Source organism: Babylonia areolata, chromosome 6 (genome assembly GCF_041734735.1).
Source record: "Babylonia areolata isolate BAREFJ2019XMU chromosome 6, ASM4173473v1, whole genome shotgun sequence".
NCBI lineage: Eukaryota > Metazoa > Mollusca > Gastropoda > Neogastropoda > Buccinidae > Babylonia > Babylonia areolata.
In genome coordinates this window covers 54698630-54721123 of record NC_134881.1, presented here as the reverse complement: position 1 = coordinate 54721123, position 22494 = coordinate 54698630, and the positions used below count along the sequence as shown (strand labels likewise).

At 44.2% G+C, this 22494-nt stretch overlaps 1 protein-coding gene across 4 annotated transcripts in view; it reads right to left on the bottom strand.

Annotated features, from left to right (window-relative positions):
* Positions 1–2909: 2909 nt before the first annotated feature.
* The window catches only part of LOC143283167 (uncharacterized), an 83856-nt gene continuing 64271 nt past the window's right edge, over positions 2910–22494 (bottom strand). The window contains exons 12-14 of one of the 4 annotated variants that reach the window (XR_013055366.1): positions 6613–9605; positions 3473–6475; positions 2910–3271 (exon numbers count right to left, since the gene is read on the bottom strand). Coding sequence is in view for 3 of the 4 variants with exons in the window: in XM_076589325.1 (XP_076445440.1) it covers positions 9079–9605 (527 nt within the window). In the remaining variant the exon portion in view is untranslated. Of the gene's footprint in view, positions 3272–3472; positions 6476–6578; positions 9606–21276; positions 21405–22494 lie in introns of those variants that run through there. The other 3 variants (XM_076589326.1, XM_076589327.1, XM_076589325.1) reach the window with 3 other exon arrangements.

The window sequence follows — 22494 nt, the reverse complement described above, 5'->3', positions numbered from 1 at the left end:
TAGACAGCAGGAGGACAGGACATGTAGACAGTAACACAGAGGACAGGACATGTAGACAGTAAGGACAGGACATGTAGACAGTAACACAGAGGACAGGACATGTAGACAGTAAGGACAGGACATGTAGACAGTAACACAGAGGACAGGACATGTAGACAGTAAGGACACGACACGTAGGCAGTAAGGACACGACATGTAGACAGTAACACAGAGGACAGGACATGCAGACAGTAAGAGGACAGGACATGTAGACAGTAACACAAAGGACAGGACATGTAGACAGTAATACAGAGGACAGGACATGTAGACAGTAATACAGAGGACAGGACAAGTAGACAGCAAGAGGACAGGACATGTAGACAGTAACACAGAGGACAGGACAAGTAGACAGTAAGAACAGGACATGTAGACAGCAACACAGAGGACAGGACATGTAGACAGTAAGGACAGGACATGTAGACAGTATAGTAACACAGAGGACAGGACATGTAGACAGTAACACAGAGGACAGGACATGTAGACAGTAAGAACAGGACATGTAGACAGCAACACAGAGGACAGGACATGTAGACAGCAACACAGAGGACAGGACATGTAGACAGCAACACAGAGGACAGGACATGCAGACAGTAACACAGAGGACAGGACATGTAAACAGCAAGCTGAGAGGACATGTAGGCAGTAAGAGGACAGGACATGTAGACAGTAACACAGAGGACAAGACATGTAGACAGTAAGGACAGGACATGTAGACTAACTCAGAGGACACGACATGTAGACAGTAACACAGAGGACAGGAAATGTAGACAGTATGGACAGGACATGTAGACAGTAACACAGTGGACAGGACATGTAGACAGCAAGAGGACAGGACATGTAGACAGCAAGAGGACATGTAGACAGTAACACATAGGACATGACAAGTAGACAGCAAGACAGGACATGTAGACAGCAGCAGGACAGGACATGTAGACAGTAACACAGAGGACAGGACATGTAGACAGCAAGAGGACAGGACATGTAGGTAGTAACACAGAGGACAGGACATGTAGAAAGTAACACAAAGGACATGCAGACAGTAACACAGAGGACAGGACATGTAGACAGCAAGAGGACAGGACATGTAGACAGTAATACAGAGGACAGGACATGTAGACAGCAAGAGGACAGGACATGTAGACAGTAACACAGAGGACAGGACATGTAGACAGCAACACAGAGGACAGGACATGTAGACAGTAACACAGAGGACAGGACATGTAGACAGTAAAGACAGGACATGTATACAGTAAGGACAGGACATGTAAACAGTAAGGACAGGACATGTAGACAGTAACACAGAGGACACGACATGTAGACAGTAAGAGGACAGGACATGTAGACAGTAAGAGGACAAGACATTTAGACAGTAACACAGAGGACAAGACATGTAGACAGTAACACAGAGGACAGGACATGTAGACAGGAAGAGGACAGGACATGTAGACAGTAAGAGGGCAGGACGTGTAGACAGCAACACAGAGGACAGGACATGTAGACAGTAAGGACAGAACATGTAGACAGTATAGTAACACAGAGGACAGGACATGTAGACAGTAAGGACAGGAAATGTAGACAGTACCACAGAGGACATGTAGACAGTAACACAGAGGACAGGACATGTAGACAGTATAGTAACACAGAGGACAGGACATGTAGACAGTAACACAGAGGACAGGACATGTAGACAGTAAGGACAGGACATGTAGACAGCAACACAGAGGACAGGACATGCAGACATCAACACAGAGGACAGGACATGCAGACAGTAACTCAGAGGACAGGACATGTAGACAGCAAGAGGACAGGACATGTACACAGCAAGAGGACAGGACATGTAGACAGCAAGAGGAGAGGACAGGACATGTACACAGTAAGAGGACAGGACATGTAGACAGTAACACAGAGGACAGGACATGTAGGCAGTATGGACAGGACATGTAGACAGTAACACAGAGGACAGGACATGTAGACAGCAAGAGGACAGGACATGTAGACAGCAAGAGGACATGTAGACAGGAACACAGAGGACAGGACAAGTAGACAGTAACTCAGAGGACAGGACAAGTAGACAGTAACTCGGTGGACAGGACAAGTAGACAGCAACTCAGAGGACAGGACATGCAGACAGCAACACAGAGGACAGGACATGTAGACAGTAAGGACAGGACATGTAGACAGTAACTCAGAGAACAAGACATGTAAACAGCAAGCGGACAAGGGATGTAACATTTTATGCAGAAGTTCTGGCGTTAATTTTTTCTTTCTTTTTTGTCTATGTTGGAAGATACCACCACACTCAGAATCTTTTTTTTTCTTTTTTCTTTTTCTCTCCAAACGTACCATGTTGATATTGTTCCTTTCCATTTTCGAAAAGTTAGGAAACAATTGTGAGCAATGTCCAACAGTGATATGGTCACATCAGTTGAGTTGCTCTGTTTTCAGCACATGCAAACTAGTTTTCTGTTATTCACATCCATGATGCAAAAAAGACGTTTTTTGGGGTTTTTTTTAGGGGAATAGTGTGCAAAGCCTGTTTTTTTGTTTTATTGTGTTTTTCTTCTTTGTTCTTGTGTATGTGTGTGAGAGTTTTGTTGTTGTTGCCATTCTTGTTGATTTGTTGGGTTTTTTTTTTTTTGTTGTTGTTGTTTTGCTGTGTTTATTTAATTTCAATCATAAAATGTGGATAAAATGATGGCATCACTAACGAGGAAAAGCGGAGTCAAGTGCCTTTCCCCAAGGACACGGCGCCATAATGAAGCGGGGCCTCGAACCCTGATCACTGGATCACAAGGCCAACACCTAGCCAGCTCTGCCAAACCACATCCAGTAACGTCCTACAATCCATCACAAAGTAAATCACGGCACAGTGATGTTTAAGAAACTTTATTTTTAAAAAAATATCCATTTATCCTAAAAGAGCCAACTTTTTAACATCACAAACATGGGCAAAGAGCATACTTGCTCACTCACTCTCTCAATCATGTTCACACACACACACACAACTAACTTTATCAGACAGAATGACAAAAGAATCTGATGCATCTTCACCAAATAGGACTCTACTGGACACTATCAACCCCAATACCTACAGCATCAAACTATCCTCGCTGCTCACACCAGCAGCCCAGCTCTAAGCACACCATCAACCACCTATTGATGCTCTAACTCTTACCACAGCACCATCCCACTATCAAAGCTCTTACCATACCACCATCCCCCTATTGGCCACCTATTGATACTCCAATTCTTACCATAGTACCATCCCCCTATCACCCTATCGATGCCCTCTTACCATACCACCATCCCACTATCAGCCACCTATTGATGCTCTTACCATACCCCTATCAGCCACCTATTGATGCTCTTACCATACCACTATCAGTCACCTATTGATGCCCTCTTACCATACCACCATCCCCCTATCGGCCACCTATTGATACTCTAATTCTTACCATAGTACCATCCCCCTATCAGCCACCTATTGATGCTCTAACTCTTACCATAGCACCATCCCACTATCAGCCACCTATTGATGCCCTCTTACCATAGCACCATCCCCCTATCAGTCACCTATTGTTGCCCTCTTACCATAGCACCATCCCACTGTCAACCACCTATTGATGCCCTCTTACCATAGCACCATCCCACTATCAGCCACCTATTGATGCTCTCTTACCATAGCACCATCCCCCTATCAGTCACCTATTGATGCCCTCTTACCATAGCACCATCCCACTATCAACCACCTATTGATGCTCTTACCATACCACCATCCCACTATCAACCACCTATTGATGCCCTCTTACCATACCACCATCCCACTATCAACCACCTATTGATGCCCTCTTACCATAGCACCATCCCACTATCAACCACCTATTGATGCCCTCTTACCATAGCACCATCCCCCTATCGGCCACCTATTGATGCCCTCTTACCATAGTACCATCCCCCTATCAGCCACCTATTGATACTCTAATTCTTACCATAGTACCATCCCACTATCAGCCACCTATTGATGCTCTTACCATACCACCATCCCACTATCAGCCACCTATTGATGCTCTTACCATAGCACCATCCCCCTATCAGCCACCTATTGATACTCTAATTCTTACCATAGTACCATCCCACTATCAGCCACCTATTGATACTCTAATTCTTACCATAGTACCATCCCCCTATCAGCCACCTATTGATACTCTAATTCTTACCATAGTACCATCCCACTATCAGTCACCTTTTGATGCCCTCTTACCATACCACCATCCCCCTATCAGCCACCTATTGATGCTCTCTTACCATAGCTCCATCCCACTATCAGCCACCTATTGATGCTCTTACCATACCACCATCCCACTATCAGCCACCTATTGATGCCCTCTTACCATACCACCATCCCACTATCAACCACCTATTGATGCCCACTTACCATAGCACAATCCCACTATCAGCCACCTATTGATGCTCTAACTCTTACCATACCACCATCCCACTATCAACCACCTATTGATGCCCTCTTACCATAGCACCATCCCACTATCAGCCACCTATTGATGCTCTTACCATACCCCTATCAGTCACCTATTGATGCCCTCTTACCATACCACCATCCCACTATCAGTCACCTATTGATGCCCTCTTACCATACCACCATCCCCCTATCAGCCACCTATTGATACTCTAATTCTTACCATAGTACCATCCCACTATCAGCCACCTATTGATACTCTAATTCTTACCATAGTACCATCCCACTATCAGCCACCTATTGATGCTCTTACCACAGCACCATCACCCTATCAGTCACCTATTGATGCCCTCTTACCATACCACCATCCCACTATCAGTCACCTATTGATGCCCTCTTACCATCCCACTATCAGTCACCTATTGATGCCCTCTTACCATAGCACCATCCCACTATCAGCCACCTATTGATACTCTAATTCTTACCATAGTACCATCCCCCTATCAGCCACCTATTGATACTCTAATTCTTACCATAGTACCATCCCACTATCAGCCACCTATTGATACTCTAATTCTTACCATAGTACCATCCCCCTATCAGCCACCTATTCATACTCTAATTCTTACCATAGTACCATCTCCCTATCAGCCACCTATTGATACTCTAATTCTTACCATAGTACCATCCCACTATCAGCCACCTATTGATGCTCTAACTCTTACCATAGCACCATCCCACTATCAGCCACCTATTGATGCTCTCTTACCATAGCACCATCCCACTATCAACCACCTATTGATGCTCTTACCATACCACCATCCCACTATCAACCACCTATTGATGCCCTCTTATCATACCACCATCCCACAATCAACCACATATTGATGCCCTCTTACCATAGCACCATCCCACTATCAGCCACCTATTGATGCTCTAACTATTACCATACCACCATCCCATTATCAACCACCTATTGATGCCCTCTTACCATAGCACCATCCCCCTATCAGCCACCTATTGATGCTCTCTTACCATACCCCTATCAGTCACCTATTGATGCCCTCTTACCATACCACCATCCCCCTATCGGCCACCTATTGATACTCTAATTCTTACCATAGTACCATCCCACTATCAGCCACCTATTGATACTCTAATTCTTACCATAGTACCATCCCACTATCAGCCACCTATTGATACTCTAATTCTTACCATAGTACCATCCCCCTATCAGCCACCTATTGATACTCTAATTCTTACCATAGTACCATCCCCCTATCAACCACCTATTGATACTCTAATTCTTACCATAGTACCATCCCACTATCAGCCACCTATTGATACTCTTATTCTTACCATAGTACCATCCCCCTATCAGCCACCTATTGATACTCTAATTCTTACCATAGTACCATCCCACTATCAGACACCTATTGATGCCTTCTTACCATAGCACCATCCCACTATCAGCCACCTATTGATGCTCTTCTTACCATAGCACCATCCCACTATCAGCCACCTATTGATGCTCTCTTACCATAGCACCATCCCACTATCAGCCACCTATTGATGCTCTTACCATACCACCATCCCCCTATCAGTCACCTACTGATGCCCTCTTACCATACCACCATCCCACTATCAGTCACCTACTGATGCCCTCTTACCACAGCACCATCCCCCTATCAGTCACCTATTGATGCCCTCTTACCATAGCACCATCCCACTATCAGCCACCTATTGATGCTCTCTTACCATAGCACCATCCCACTATTAACCACCTATTGATGCTCTTACCATACCACCATCCCACTATCAACCACCTATTCATGCCCTCTTACCATACCACCATCCCACTATCAACCACCTATTGATGCCCACTTACCATAGCACAATCCCACTATCAGCCACCTATTGATGCTCTAACTCTTACCATACCACCATCCCACTATCAGCCACCTATTGATGCCCTCTTACCATAGTACCATCCCCACTATCAGCCACCTATTGATGCTCTAACTCTTACCATACCACCATCCCACTATCAGCCACCTATTGATGCTCTCTTACCATACCACCATCCCACTATCAGCCACCTATTGATGCTCTAACTCTTACCACACCACCATCCCACTATCAGCCACCTATTGATGCTCTCTTACCATACCACCATCCCCACTATCAGCCACCTATTGATGCTCTCTTACCATACCACCATCCCCACTATCAGCCACCTATTGATGCTCTCTTACCATACCACCATCCCCACTATCAGCCACCTATTGATGCTCTCTTACCATTGCACCATCCCACTATCAACCACCTATTGATGCTCTCTTACCATAGCACCATCCCACTATCAACCACCTATTGATGCTCTCTTACCATAGTACCATCCCACTATCAGCCACCTATTGATGCCCTCTTACCATAGCACCATCCCACTATCAACCAACTATTGATGCTCTTACCATAGCACCATCACCCTATCAGCCACCTATTGATGCTCTTACCATAGCACCATCCCACTATCAGCCACCTATTGATGCTCTAACTCTTACCATACCACCATCCCCCTATCAAAGCTCTCTTACCACCATCCCCCTATCAAAGCTCTTACCATAGTACCATCCCACTATCATCCACCTATTGATGCCCTCTTACCATACCACCATCCCCCTATCAGCCACCTATTGATGCTCTCTTACCATACCACCATCCCACTATCAGCCACCTATTGATGCTCTCTTACCATACCACCATCCCACTATCAGCCACCTATTGATGCTCTAACTCTTACCACACCACCATCCCACTATCAGCCACCTATTGATGCTCTCTTACCATAGTACCATCCCACTATCAGCCACCTATTGATGCTCTCTTACCATAGCACCATCCCACTATCAGTCACCTATTGATGCCCTCTTACCATAGCACCATCCCACTATCAGCCACCTATTGATGCTCTCTTACCATAGTACCATCCCACTATCAGCCACCTATTGATGCTCTCTTACCATAGCACCATCCCACTATCAGCCACCTATTGATGCTCTCTTACCATAGTACCATCCCACTATCAGTCACCTATTGATGCTCTCTTACCATAGCACCATCCCACTATCAGCCACCTATTGATGCTCTAGCTCTAAGCATAGCACCAACCCCCCTCCCACAAGCATCTACCTAAGGAATGTCTTCACATGGATGGAAATCTCAGTCGCTTGCTGGAAAACAATTGGCCTGTCTTTAGTGATCCACATTTCCATGAAGAAAAACAAACAATGCCTTTTGAAAAATGCGAGAAAGTGTTCATTAAATAAAAAATTAAAAAAGACAAGAACAGATATAATTTGTATTTGTGCGCAATGTGTTTAGTGTGCGTGTGTGTGTGTGTGCGTGTGTGCACTGTCTAGCATTTTTTCAGTGTGTACATTATGTGTGTGCATGAATGTGGCAAGTGCACGTGTGCTGGGGGTGGGGGCATTGTAAAGTGAAGGAGGAATGGAATATTTCACAACACCCAGTGGAACCTAAACCACTTCATCCAACGTCTCAAACAAAGCAAACAAATTATAAAAAAAAAAAAAAACAACAACTGTAACTACAGGGAGTCATCAACATAACAAAGACAACTTGTCCCCCAAATAAAAATGACAATGATTTTACATTCATGTAAATGCTATGCATACAAGATTGCAAAATCAAATGTGGAGTTTTCATTTGGATCGCACCTGGACACAAACAATTCCACCTCCATGCTAAAAGAAAACAAACACCCATGGTTTTGACTCTTCACACTAAAATCAAACAAAAAAAAATATGGTCTTGATTCTTCATGATAAAATCAAACCAAACACCCATGGTTTTTATTCTTCACACTAAAATTAAAACCCAGTCCGCAATCTGATTTCTTCATGCTGAAATCAAACCAAAAACTATGGTTTCAATCGTTCATACTAAAATCAATCAAACACCATGACCTAAAAATAAAGAAAAAAGATGGCAAGGTCTTTTTTCTTCATACTAAAACCCAAAACCAGTCTGAATTCTTCATAATAAAATCAAACCAAAATCCTCCAACTTAATTCTCCATTCTGAACTCAAAGCAAAAACCTCCGTTTTAATTCTCCATTTCAAAATCAAACCAAAAACCTACACCTTAATTCTCCATGCTACTATGTAACAAAAACTCCCCAGCCACATCAGCAAACTTACATTTTATCTCCAAGGCATACAAACTCTTGAGCCTACCAAAAACATGGTGTAACTGCTACAATTAAGCCGATTGGTCCACTCAATGTTTCAATGTAAACACGCACACAATCAGCTGACCATCATCACGTGAGACCAAGGTTAGTAGTGACTGCCCTGGCCTCATGATTGATAAGTCTTGAGTGTCTGGGTAATGTTACGACAGGAAAACATGTGACCATGCTATGTAGTCGAAAATGAACTCGTAGGAAAAATGTTGACGTTGGCGTAATGTCGGAACAAACTGCAATCGAGTGTAACAAAATACATAACACTTGGCATCTCTGGGCAGTACACACCTCAAGTCACCTGTGTGTGTGTCTGTGCGTCACACCTGCACCACGAAGGGGCAGTACACCCCTCAAGCCACCTGTGTGTGTGTGTCTGTGCGTCACACCTGCACCACGAAGGGGCAGTACACCCCTCAAGCCACCTGTGTGTGTGTGTCTGTGCATCACACCTGCACCACGAAGAGGCAGTACACCCCTCAAGCCACCTGTGTGTGTGTGTGTGTGCGTCACACCTGCACCACGAAGAGGCAGTACACACCTCAAACCACCTGTGTGTGTGTGTCTGTGCGTCACACCTGCACCACGAAGGGGCAGTACACCCCTCAAGCCACCTGTGTGTGTGTGCGTCACACCTGCACCACGAAGGGGCAGTACACCCCTCAAGCCACCTGTGTGTGTGTGTCTGTGCATCACACCTGCACCACGAAGTCGCGGGGAATCAGTCCCATCTCCTGCAGACACACGGCAGCTGCCTGGGCCTTGGCCAGCTTTTTGTTGCCACAGGCAGCGCTGGGCATGTACTCCACACCGTTCACCCGCACCTGTACACACAGGAACTTCATTCATAATAAATAATAACAAGAAAGGCAAGGCCTTCAAGACTCATTTGTGATACACACTTTAAGAAAAAACACACAAAATACTTATCAAAATTCAAAATTAGTTTGTTGAAATGTGTTCTCTATTTGTTATCATATTCATATACAGCTTCACAAAAAAAAGAAAAAAAAAAGAAAGAAAGAACACAAAAAAACCTGTGTAGAAATATAAAAAAAATGTTGAAGTGTGTTTTCTATTCGTTATTATTAATAATAATAATAGTATTTATATAGCGCTGAATCTTGTGCACAGACAAATCTAAGCACTTTCACACCAGTCATTTACACACATGCATAATTCTAAAACTGAAGAAACTGAAGACAAGGAAGAGGCAGGGGAGCGAGCCTATCTTGTGAAGAGGTGGGTTTTAAGGCCAGACTTGAAAGAGATGAGTGCGGAGACCTGATGAAGCGAAAGAGGAAGTTCATTCCAAATGCAAGGTCCAGAGACAGAGAAAGAGTGGTGTCCAACAGTGGAGTGTTTGAATCTGGGTATGCATAAACAGTGGGGATCCGAAGCCGATCGTAGAGAGTGAGATTGAGTGTAGAGGTGAAGGCAGCCACAAAGAGAGGAAGGGGCAGATTTGTGAATACATTTATAACATAGAGTGCTGATCTTATACTTTATTCTGTATGAGACAGGGAGCCAATGGAGATGTTGCAAAATAGGAGTGATGTGCTCAGATCTTCTCTTTCTGAAGACAAGTCGGACAGCAGAGTTTTGTATGCGCTGAAGGGACTGAATGGATGAAGCAGGCAAACCAGACAATAGAGAGTTACAGTAGTCAAGGCGAGAGAGAATGAGTGAAATGACAAGTCTAGATGTTGCGTCGGTGGACAGATATTTCCGAACGGAACTGATACGTCGCAACTGACAGCAGCAGGATTGACATGTCTGACTTGATAATTTTTGCATGGACAGTGTGTTGTCAAGGACAACGCTGAGGTTCCTGACTGAGCTGAAATGAGGGATGGATGTATTGCCAAGTTTGATTTTGTCAGCTGTGATGGAAGAGAGTTTTGTTTGGTTCCTATGATCATTGCTTCAGTTTTGTCCGCGTTCACTCTTCTGAAGTTGAGTGTCATCAGCATAGGAATGATGACTAACATTGTGGTGGTTGATAATTTCAGCAAGAGGAGCAGTGTACTGTGTGAAGAGAACTGGGCCTAAAACAGATCACTGTGGGACTCCGTGTTTGATTTTTACAGGTTCAGACTGGAAATTATCGACGATGACAGACTGGAATCAATCAGTGAGATAAGATTTGAACCAGTTGAGAACAGTGCATTTGATGCCAAATGTAAAATGAAGACGGGAAAGAAGGATTGAATGGTCTATCGTGTCAAAGGCGGCTGACAAGTCGAGAAGAGTGAGAAGGGAAATCTGTCCTGAGTCGGACGCTAGCAGTAGATTGTTCAGGATGTGAAGGAGAGTGGTTTCGGTGCTGTGGTCAGCACGATATGCAGACTGAAAAGGGTGAAGGAGATTGTTGAAACAAAGGTGGTTGTTGAGTTGCTTCAGGACAGATTTTTCATGGAGTTTGGACAGGAAAGGAAGGTTAGAAACTGGTCGATGATTTTTCAAAATGTTTGCATCAAGGTTGGGTTTCTTCAGAAGAGGCTGGGCGATTGTAGTTTTGGAAGTGGATGGAAACGTTCCACTCAGAAGGGATGAGTTGACAATATTGGTGATTGTGGGGAGAAGCTGTGAGACACACTGGGAAAAGACAGAGGCTGGTATAGGATCGAGTTCACAGGATTTTACTGTCATTTCTTTCAGGATTTCATTCACTTCTGTTTCAGTCAATGGAGAGGAGTGTCATTGAATTGAGGATCAGGATAAGCAGGTTGGAAAGGCATCTGGTCCAAGTTCGTACGAATATTTTGGACTTTGTCGAAAAAGAAAGAGGAGAAGACACTGGGAAGTTCAGAAAAGTGTAGGCAGAAGGAAAAGGGGTCTTTTTTGCATTACTAATCAGATTTGACATGATAGAATAAAGAGATTTTGTGGATGTGGCATCGAGAACTTGAGAAGAAAAGAAGTTTGTCTTCACTGATGAGATCATATGTTTGACTTTATTTGTTTTCGGAAGATCTGATTGTGGACTTTCAGTTTTGTTGATCGCCATTGCCATTCGAATTGGCGACGTTTGCATTTTGCAAGTCGAATGTCTTGTGTGTACCATAGGGCGGAAGGCCTATCAGGCAGCATGCGGGAAGTGGGGGTGCATGTTCATCCAGTAGTTGAGAGAAAACAGTGTTGTAATGTGTGGAGACATCGGTACAGGAATAAATTTTGGAAAGATGTTCAGCAGCTTGAGAAGAAAAAATGTTGATGTTGACACGACACGACGGACTACGGTCAGGTGAGCAGTATTCATCCGTCAGTTTGCAAACAAAACACAAACATGAAGAATATGAAATGTCAAACTGTTACAAAAGTAGACAAAAACGATAAAAACTGTTCCGACCTTCGGAGTCCTTGAAATAAGACGCACAAACACATAAAAAATGTCAAAATCCGAACAGGGCAAACACAGAAATAAGCACAAAAACGCAGAGACCAACAGAGCACAGCCAGTGGGCGCAACGGCAGGTAACTCTGATCCAGTGGGAGGTAGACTAAAAAAAATCTTGGTAAAAGTCGACTTACTTGGGATAAAAGAGGCGACGTGTCGAGCCACAAGCTCTTCTTCAGGCAAATGAAATGAGTGAGTGACAGACAGAAAGGTACAGACAGAGAGGGAGAGAGAGTAAAGTTCAGGAAAGGAAAGTGATGAGAAGTCACAGGAAAGGACACAAAGCAGGGTGAGTAGAACTGTCAGTGTGAATGTATGAGGGAAAGAAAGGATTCTGAAAGGGAAGGGTGAGGGAAGATGGGCAGGGGGTGAGAGGGCAGGAGTGGGGGAAGGGGGTGGAAGAGACTGTTAGTGTTAGACTCTGATCCAGCTTCGCGAAAAAAGAAAAAACAGAAAGGCTTTAATGCAGATTCGAACCACGAATGTTTGGATCGATAATGTGTGGTTTTACCCGCTGCGTTAACGCGGGATCGAGAACAATGTTAAAAAGTGATTATTTGAGCTTGTTCTTTTGGCGGAATAAATCAACAGCAGCAATCACAGTCACAACGCCGTTTAAATCATGTTATTTTGGTTTGCTGTCAATCAAAGTCACAACGTGGTTCAAATCATGTTATTTTGGTTTGCTGTCAATCAAAGTCACAACGCGGTTTAAATCATGTTATTTTGGTTTGCTGTCAATCAAAGTCACAACGCGGTTCAAATCATGTTATTTTGGTTTGCTGTCAATCAAAGTCAAAACGCGGTTTAAATCATGTTATTTTGGTTTATCTCGGGCATCTAAACATTTTCTTGCAAGTCCGCGGAAACGGAGACGCTCCCATCGCCTCAAGAACACAGCAATATATGTCCGTTTTAAACGGGAACGAGCGATGACGTAGCGTTCCCAAGAAAGCAGAGCGATGTCCGCCATGATTACAATGGTGAGGTGTGCGCATGCGTGGCGAACAGAGTGAAGTGGACTTGTCAGGCGAAGATTTTTTCCTTTTTCAAGTGGATCATCCTATGGACAGTGATAAAGACTTTTAAAAATGCTTTTTTCAGAGCCAGAGCACGTGTTTATGTTAAGGGCTGCGTCTAGAACGCCTTGAAATAGCTAACTGCACCGTTTTTCGGATCCGGATTCAGACTCCCATAGCACCGACCCAGCATCAAGATGGCGGCAAATTCAGAAGTGATTTCACTGGCACATTAACTTGTAGCCTCTCCTAAGCCACGGCTAAAATACCCTAGATATGGTAAGCAGGAAACTAAATCTCCGTGTGAAGGTGAGTGACTCTTCTTCTTCTTTTCTCTGTCGGACGGCGTCGACACACATTAACGAACTTTTTCATAGCATCCGTGATAACGCATTAGGCCTATTCCCGAGCAAACGAAGTATCGCTGTAAAGTTAGTAATTCATTGACAGTCTTGACGTTGTAAACACGAGTGCCGTGCAGCAATGTCCAGGAAAGTTTCGCAAACGCGATATCTACTAGTATGGAGCCGAAAGATGATAGGCACAGAACCAGGGCTAGCTCTGCTTCTTCCGAGATAGGGAATCGTGACGGGTGACCGACACTCACGGGCAAAACGATAATCGCTGCACTGACTGTGGAATTGTTTGCATGGACACTGATACAGCCATGGGATGTGGTCTGTGCCATCGTTGGTTCCATGCATCGTGTCAAGGCACTGAATGGCAATGTATGAGGTTATTTCCAAGGACAGCACCTCGACGAGACCCCTTCTCCACTGCTACTGTAAACCAACATGTAGTAAGTTAGCTACCAACTTCATTGATGATTTCCAACATGTAGTAAGTTAGCTAACAACTTCACTGATGGTCTCCAACATGTAGTAAGTTAGCTAACAACTTCACTGATGGTCTCCTGAAAATGCAGCTACAAGTGTGCAGACTTGGGCAGAAGTCACAGAGATGAAAGACAAAATGAAGATGATGAAGAGGGATATTTCCCACCCAAGATGGCGGATGTAGTGAGAAGTCTGGCAGGCAGTGCAGAAGGTCAGACACATGCTACAGTAGAGATCAAAATGGAAGAAACAGAGAAATTGTTGAAGAGAAAAACAAAGAGCATAACAGAGAGACAGAAGATAGGACACGCAGAAGCAAGAACCAGATTATCTCCGGAATACCTGAGCCTACAAGTAAGGAAAAGAAGGGCAGAGACAGAGAAGACATTGACGCCTCAAGCAGGATACTGACACAAACAGTGATCGTGTTCCCACTGGAGTCCGGAGACTCGGGAACTTTTCATCCAATATGAAAGGACCTAGACCACTGAGACTGTCATTTACCAGCGAGGCTACCAGAGATGACGCTCTGCAAGCAATCAGGATGACAAAGAAAAATCTAGGAAGTGATGCAGACACTGAGAGTATGCTCGCAAGTATTAGTGCTAGGAAGGATCTGACACCAGGTGAACAGGCAGTAGAACAGGCGCTGTTCAAAGAGCTGTAGGAAAAACAAGAACTCTCTAGGCAAGAAGGAGACAGTGCTGCAAAATGGGTCCGATGAAACGGGAAGGTTGTGAACACTGGGAGGAACCGGCACCCACAACCAGAAGAGGAGAGTGGAGGACAGTGGAATGCAAGAAGCAAAAGAATATACATAGCTTTAAAAGCACCAGTTTTAAATGTTCCTCTAATGCACTAAATGTACACACGTTCAACGTTTCTAGAACCAACTCCTTTTTGTTGTTTGTTCACAAACACACGACAGTCTTCTGAACAAACGGTCAGAACTGGAAGCCTTGGTAGAGCTGCACGAGCCAGCTGTTACTGGAATCATTGAAATCAAACCATGGTAGAGCTGCACAAGCCAGCTGTTATTGGAATCGTTTAAATCAAACCATGGTAGAACTGCCATGGTAGAACTGCATGAGCCAGCTGTTATTGGAATCGTTGAAATCAAACCATGGTAGAACTGCATGAGCCAGCTGTTATTGGAATCGTTGAAATCAAACCATGGTAGAGCTGCATGAGCCAGCTGTTATTGGAATCGTTGAAATCCAGCCAAAGAATCTACGCTATGAAGTTCAAGACAGTGAAATTGCTATCCCAGGATTTGAAATGTTTCATAACCTTGACAAGAGAGGAAGGGATATTTGCCTCTATGTAAAAGAAGAGCTAAAACCTGCGTGCAGAGACTTGAGTACAGACTTTGCGGAAACAGTTTTTGTTGATTGCAAACTGAAACACAGAGAGGAAATAACCACTGGTCTGGTGTACCAGAGTCCAAACAGTCATGAACAGAATAATGACAGTCTGAACAAGTTGCTGCTGTCAGTGACAGAAGCGAAGCCATCGCACCTGCTAGTGTTGGGGATTTTAACTTTCCAGAGACTGAATGGGATAGTGAAAGATGTCATGCTAGTGGAGGCCACCCAGCTCGCCATTTGTTAGAACTGTGAAAGATGCTTACTTGATTCAGCACCAGACACAAGCTACTCGCATCAGAGATGGCCAGACACCAATGCCGGATGACCTAGTTTTAACCAACAGAGAAGACACAGTGAATGAGATCATTACAACTTCTGCACTAGGAAAGAGTGATCATGCAACACTTGTCATTAACCTCTCATGTGTATATAAAGGGAAGGATCAGCAGAAAGGCCACAACTGGAACAAGGCTGACTATGAGGGAAAGAAGAGCTTTGCGGAGTCAATTGATAGGAGCAACTGGAGGGTCTTCCCGCAGAAGAAGCTTGGACAACCTTCAGAGATAAGCCTGACCAGGTCACGGGAAATTATGTTCCAAAAACAACTGTATCCGGGAAACTGAGGAAGAAATGGCTGGATGGAGGGACTTTGACTTCAGTGTGCAAGAAGCACAAGCTGTGCAGACGATGGTTGCAAAGCAGGGCAGGGGAGGATTACCAGGCATACGCCAAGGCAAGAAACAGGGCAGCAAAAGCGTGCCGACAGGCAAAGAAGAAACTTGAGGCTACCATTGCAGCACAGGCAAAGACAAATCCAAAGTCATTCTGGTCATACGTCAAATCCAAAACCAAGGCCAGAACAGGCATTGCAGATCTGAAAAGAGAGGATGGAGCGAAGATGACAACAGACAAGGAGAAGGCAGACCTCCTACACAGTTTCTTCCAGAGTGTCTTCACCATAGAGAGAGACGGCGATCTACCAGAGATGCCAGACTACGCGTATGGTTCTGAGCTGCTTGACTTTGTCATCTCAGAAGAAGCTGTCAGGAAGCACCTCGCCAGCCTGAAGACTGGGAAAGCACCTGGACCTGATGGGATCAGCCCACGTATTCTGGTAGAGTTATCCGACGTCCTTGCTATTCCCATTAGCATCATCTTTAGGAAGTCTCTGGATGCTGGAAAGATTCCCGATACCTGGAGAACTGCAAATGTCACCCCAATTTTCAAAAAAGGCAGCCAGCTCAGCCCAAACAACTACAGGCCAGTAAGCCTAACCTGCACTCTGTGCAAGACTTTGGAGGCACTTATTCAAGAGAAGCCCATAGCATGTTCATGTCTGTTACTATTAGCAGAGATCTTGTTACCTGTTACTCAATCAAACATAAACTGTGCTGTTAATTTGCTCCTTGATGCAGAAGTGACGCTGTGCATCGCCAAGGCCGGCTCCACCTTTGGCAGACTCAACAACAGGCTGTGGAACAACAAAGGCATCAGGCTCAGCACCAAAATCAAAACCTACAGAGCTGTTGTGCTGACCACCTTGTTGTACTGCTGTGAAACATGGACGACGTATCGCTGTCACTTATTTATCGCGGTCACTTTTTATTTAGTTTGTGGTTTGTTGCATGCTGCTGTCTGCACTGAAATACAAAGAGACAAATCATACAGAGAGAGGAATTTTCATCTGATTTAATCATACTTAGAGTTCTTGTTAAACTGTCTGTTGACTGAACTGATTTAATAAATTACCATTCATTTTATTGTGGAATAAAATAAAAATCAGATATAAAACATTTTTGATTACTGATTTTTTTTTTTTTTTTTTTGTATTTTAAGAAATCAAACAGATATAATTAATATTTATTTCCAAACAGAGAGACAGAGAGAGAGATAGATTTGATCTGAAAATGATTTATTCTAGTTCACGCACACACACACACACACACACTGACAGGTACACAAACATAATACTGCACAAAAATCCTGTCCAGCAGGTTGGGTTTTGCTGCTGTTCAACAATCTGACTAGCAGATGTGGTGTGCCATATACATGGATTTGCACGAACGAAGTGCAATGTCTTAAATTAATCAAAATTGATGGCAATGTGTTCCTGGTTTAAATTCAGTCATGTCACCCTGAGAATCAAACAGAAAATGACATTTGTGACATACACCGCATGACACGGACATTCCTGCACACAACTCATCGGCCACCACAACTCTCACACAAAAACACAGAGGAAAATGTAAATCCTGTTAAACACCTCTCTGACAGTGTCTTGAACTATCACACATACCATCTCAAATGTGATGATGGTTTTGCGTGTGATCGCTGCTATCTGAACTCGACATCATCTTCTTCTTGTGACTTCTACATGCTTTCATTTCTTCCCACTAGAGAACTGTAAGAATTTCATTCCCACATCATTTTCCCATTCTTCGATCATGCGCAGCGTTGTTGCAATCTACAAGTCATCAGCGAACTCACAGCTCTGAAAACATCGACAACGCTTACGACCACGGACGCGCGTTATCAGAATGGTGAACGATCCCACAATCCATTGCGCGTGACATCATTCCCTCGTTCCCTATAGATCTGCAGAGATCCATAATCAAAAAGCTTTGTCTTTCCACTCACTGAGAAACTACCTACACCTTCCATTCAATTTCTTTTTTTCTGTTCATTTTAGTTAATTCAGTATCCACTTTAAAATATTCATGTGCAGTCAACACGTTGATGATTACTGAAGGAGTTCTTTTAATTCGGCAGTAAAGGAGACATTGCCATCACGTCAGGCTTTGCAAAATGTTTTGTCAGGATCTGCACTGACCAGTGCCGTGTAGACGAGGCAGTGGAACGGTTGATTCAAATTTTCTTTTCTGTTCATTCTAGTTAATTCAGTGTCCACTTTATAATATTCATATGCAGTAAACACGTCAATAATGTAGTTAGTGTCACTGTATGTGTTCTGTCCAGAATGTGCATTTCTTTGTTTTTAATTGCAAACAGGAAGAACAAGGTCATGGCATACTGTCACAATCGGGAAGCTGCAAAGGGGTGACAGTGGTGTACGGAATCCAGACCGAACATCAACGAAACAGCCTGTTAACGGTTAATGAAATATGGTTAAATTTGGGAGACATACCAACTATTATTGGTATGACTGTGAAGATTTTTTTCCTACTATGTTTAAGCCAAATTTGGTCTTGGCAGACAAAGTATTCCCAGAGAAAATGGCAATGTCAAAGTTTACCACGGTCAGCACATTCACACCGGGTTATAACATACTCACTTTGTTTACACAAGTGAGTCAAAAATAATCATTTGATGCACAAAAACATAAAACAGATTCAAAGACTACGCCTATTACATTTCTTGATTGCACACACACACACACACACACACACACACCTAGTACCTGTCACCTTATCACACCACAACTTTCTTTTCACACCTGAACAGACTGCAAATTTTAATATCACACCTGTACACACCGCAGCTTCCTTAATATCACACCTCTACACACACTCCAAATCGCAACATCCTTATCACACCTGTACACACCAAATTTTTCTTAATATCACACCTGTTCACAAACCGCAACTTCCTTATCACACTTGCACACACCTCAACTTCCTAAATATCACACCTGTACACACACAGCAACTTCCTTAATATCGCACCTGTACACACACAGCAACTTCATTAATATCACACCTGTACACACACCTCAACTTCCTTAATATCACACCTGTGCACACACCTCAACTTCCTTAATATCACACCTGTGCACACACGGCAACTTCCTTAATATCACACCTGTGCACACACCGCAACTTCCTTAATATCACACCTGTGCACACACCACAACTTCCTTAATATCACACCTGTGCACACACCTCAACTTCCTTAATATCACACCTGTGCACACACCACAACTTCCTTAATATCACACCTGTGCACACACCACAACTTCCTTAATATCACACCTGTGCACACACGGCAACTTCCTTAATATCACACCTGTGCACACACCACAACGTCCTTAATATCACACCTGTGCACACACCACAACTTCCTTAATATCACACCTGTGCACACACGGCAACTTCCTTAATATCACACCTGTGCACACACCACAACTTCCTTAATATCACACCTGTGCACACACCACAACTTTCGTAATATCACACCTGTGCACACACCACAACTTCCTTAATATCACACCTGTACACACACCTCAACTTCCTTAATATCACACCTGTGCACACCTCAACTTCCTTAATATCACACCTGTGCACCCACCACAACTTCCTTAATATCACACCTGTGCACACACCTCAACTTCCTTAGTATCACACCTGTGCACACACAACTTCCTTAATATCACACCTGTGCACACACTATAACTTCCTTATCACACATGCACACACCTCAACTTCCTTAATATCACATCTGTACACGCCACAACTTCCTTAATATCACACCTGTACACACACATCAACTTCCTTAATATCACATCTGTGCACACACCTCAATTTCCTTAATATCACACCTGTGCACACACCACAACTTCCTTAATATCACACCTGTGCACACACTATAACTTCCTTATCACACATGCACACACCACAACTTCCTTAATATTACATCTGTACATGCCACAACTTCCTTAATATCACACCTGTACACACACAGCAACTTCCTAAGTATCACACCTGTACAGATATCACAACTTCCCTAATATCACACCTGTCCACCCACAGCAAATTCCTTAATGTCACACTTAATCACATGGCAACTTCCTCAATAACACATCTGATCACACGTCAATTCCCTTAACATCACACTGGTGCACACACCACAACTTCCTCAACATCACATCTCAACACACTGCAACATCTCTTATCACACCTCAACACACGGCAGGCTCATTATCACACCTGAACGTACAACAAAACACCCTCGTCATCAACCCCTGTACTTCCCTGTTGTTTAATATAAATAATATTTCAGCCACAGCAGACTTCTCTACATGGAACTGGGGCTGCTCTACCTGGAAAGAGAACTTTCACCATAATTTGGCACCACCCCTTTTCTTTCTGTTTTTTTTCTCATGTTTCAACTGTCCTCCTTCAGAAGCTATTCATCCATCCACTTATTTTGGCCATCAATGTCGACTCTTTCTGCTCCAGTTCACTGACAATGAAACACGTTTTGGAGATATATTAACTGAAAGACTTGTGCTCAGCACGGTGGCAAACTGAAGTGAGTGTCTTATTACCTTAACTGAAAATTTAATATAGATGTCTAAGTACAGAAACAAAGCAAAATAAATGTGTCTTGATACAGAAACAAGTAAAATAAAAGAGTCTTAACAATGAAACCGTAAATAAGGGGGGAAAGAAACTCTTCTTCTTCTTTGTTCGTGGGCTGCAACTTCCACATTCACTCGTGTGTACACGAGTGGGCTTTTACGTATATGACCATTTTTACCCCACTATGTAGGCAGCCATATTCCATTTTCGGGGGTGTGCATGCTGGATATGTTCTCGTTTCTATAACCCACCAAACGCTGACATGGATTACAGGATCTTTAACATGTGTATTTTGATCTTCTGCTTGAGTGTTCACACAAAGGGGGTTCAGGCACAAGCAGGTCTGCACATATGTTGACCTGGGAGATCGGAAAAATCTCCACCCTTTACCCCTCAGGCGCCATTACCGAGATTCTAACCCGAGACCCTCAGATTGAAAGTCCAACGCTTTAACCTCTCGGCTATTGCGCCCGTCGGAGAGAAACAAAACTCACAAAAATGACAGTACAGAAATCCATACCACAGCAAGGAGGCAGTCCCCACCCATAGCCTCACCTTGAAGAGAAACATCTTCTTGTGAGCCGGCCCTGTTTCACTGACCAGATCAAAGGCCGGCGCTCCCCACCGCCGCTTGGTGCACAGCTCTGTCAGGGCCGACACTGGGTGCTTGCCTGTAACACCCCCTGATGTAACACTCTCTGACTGTAATAATGGCTGTAACACCTGCTGACTATAACACCCGCTGATTGTAACACCCACTGATGTTAACACCCACTGACTGTAATGATGGCTGTAACACCTGCTGACAGTAACATCCGCTGACAGTAACACCCGCTGGCTGTAACACCCCCTGATGTAACACCCACTGGCTGTCCCCCCCCCCCCCCCCCACCCCCCACCTGACTGGAACACACCCTAGCTGTAATCGCCACCAACTGTACCATGCCCCGACAGTAACACCGGCTGGCTTTAACAACTGACTGTAACACTGGCTAGCTGTAACACCTCCTGACTGTAACACCGGCTAGCTGTAACACCTCCTGACTGTAACACCGGCTAGCTGTAACACCTCCTGACTGTAACACCGGCTAGCTGTAACACCTCCTGACTGTAACACTGGCTAGCTGTAACACCTGACAGTAACACCTCCTGACTGTAACACTGGCTAGCTGTAACACCTCCTGACTGTAACACCGGCTAGCTGTAACACCTCCTGACTGTAACACCGGCTAGCTGTAACACCTGACATTAACACCTCCTGACTGTAACACTGGCTAGCTGTAACACCTGACAGTAACACCTCCTGACTGTAACACTGGCTAGCTGTAACACCTCCTGACTGTAACACCGGCTAGCTGTAACACCTCCTGACTGTAACACCGGCTAGCTGTAACACCTCCTGACTGTAACACTGGCTAGCTGTAACACCTGACAGTAACACCTCCTGACTGTAACACTGGCTAGCTGTAACACCTCCTGACTGTAACACTGGCTAGCTGTAACACCTGACAGTAACACCTCCTGACTGTAACACTGGCTAGCTTAACACCTGACATTAACACCGGCTAGCTGTAACACCCCCTGACTGTAACACTGGCTAGCTGTAACACCTGACATTAACACCAGCTAGCTGTAACACCCCCTGACTGTAACACTGGCTAGCTGTAACACCTCCTGACTGTAACACCGGCTAGCTGTAACACACCCTGACTGTAACACTGGTTGGCTGTAACACTGGCTGACTGTAACACCCGACTGTTATAACACACCTGA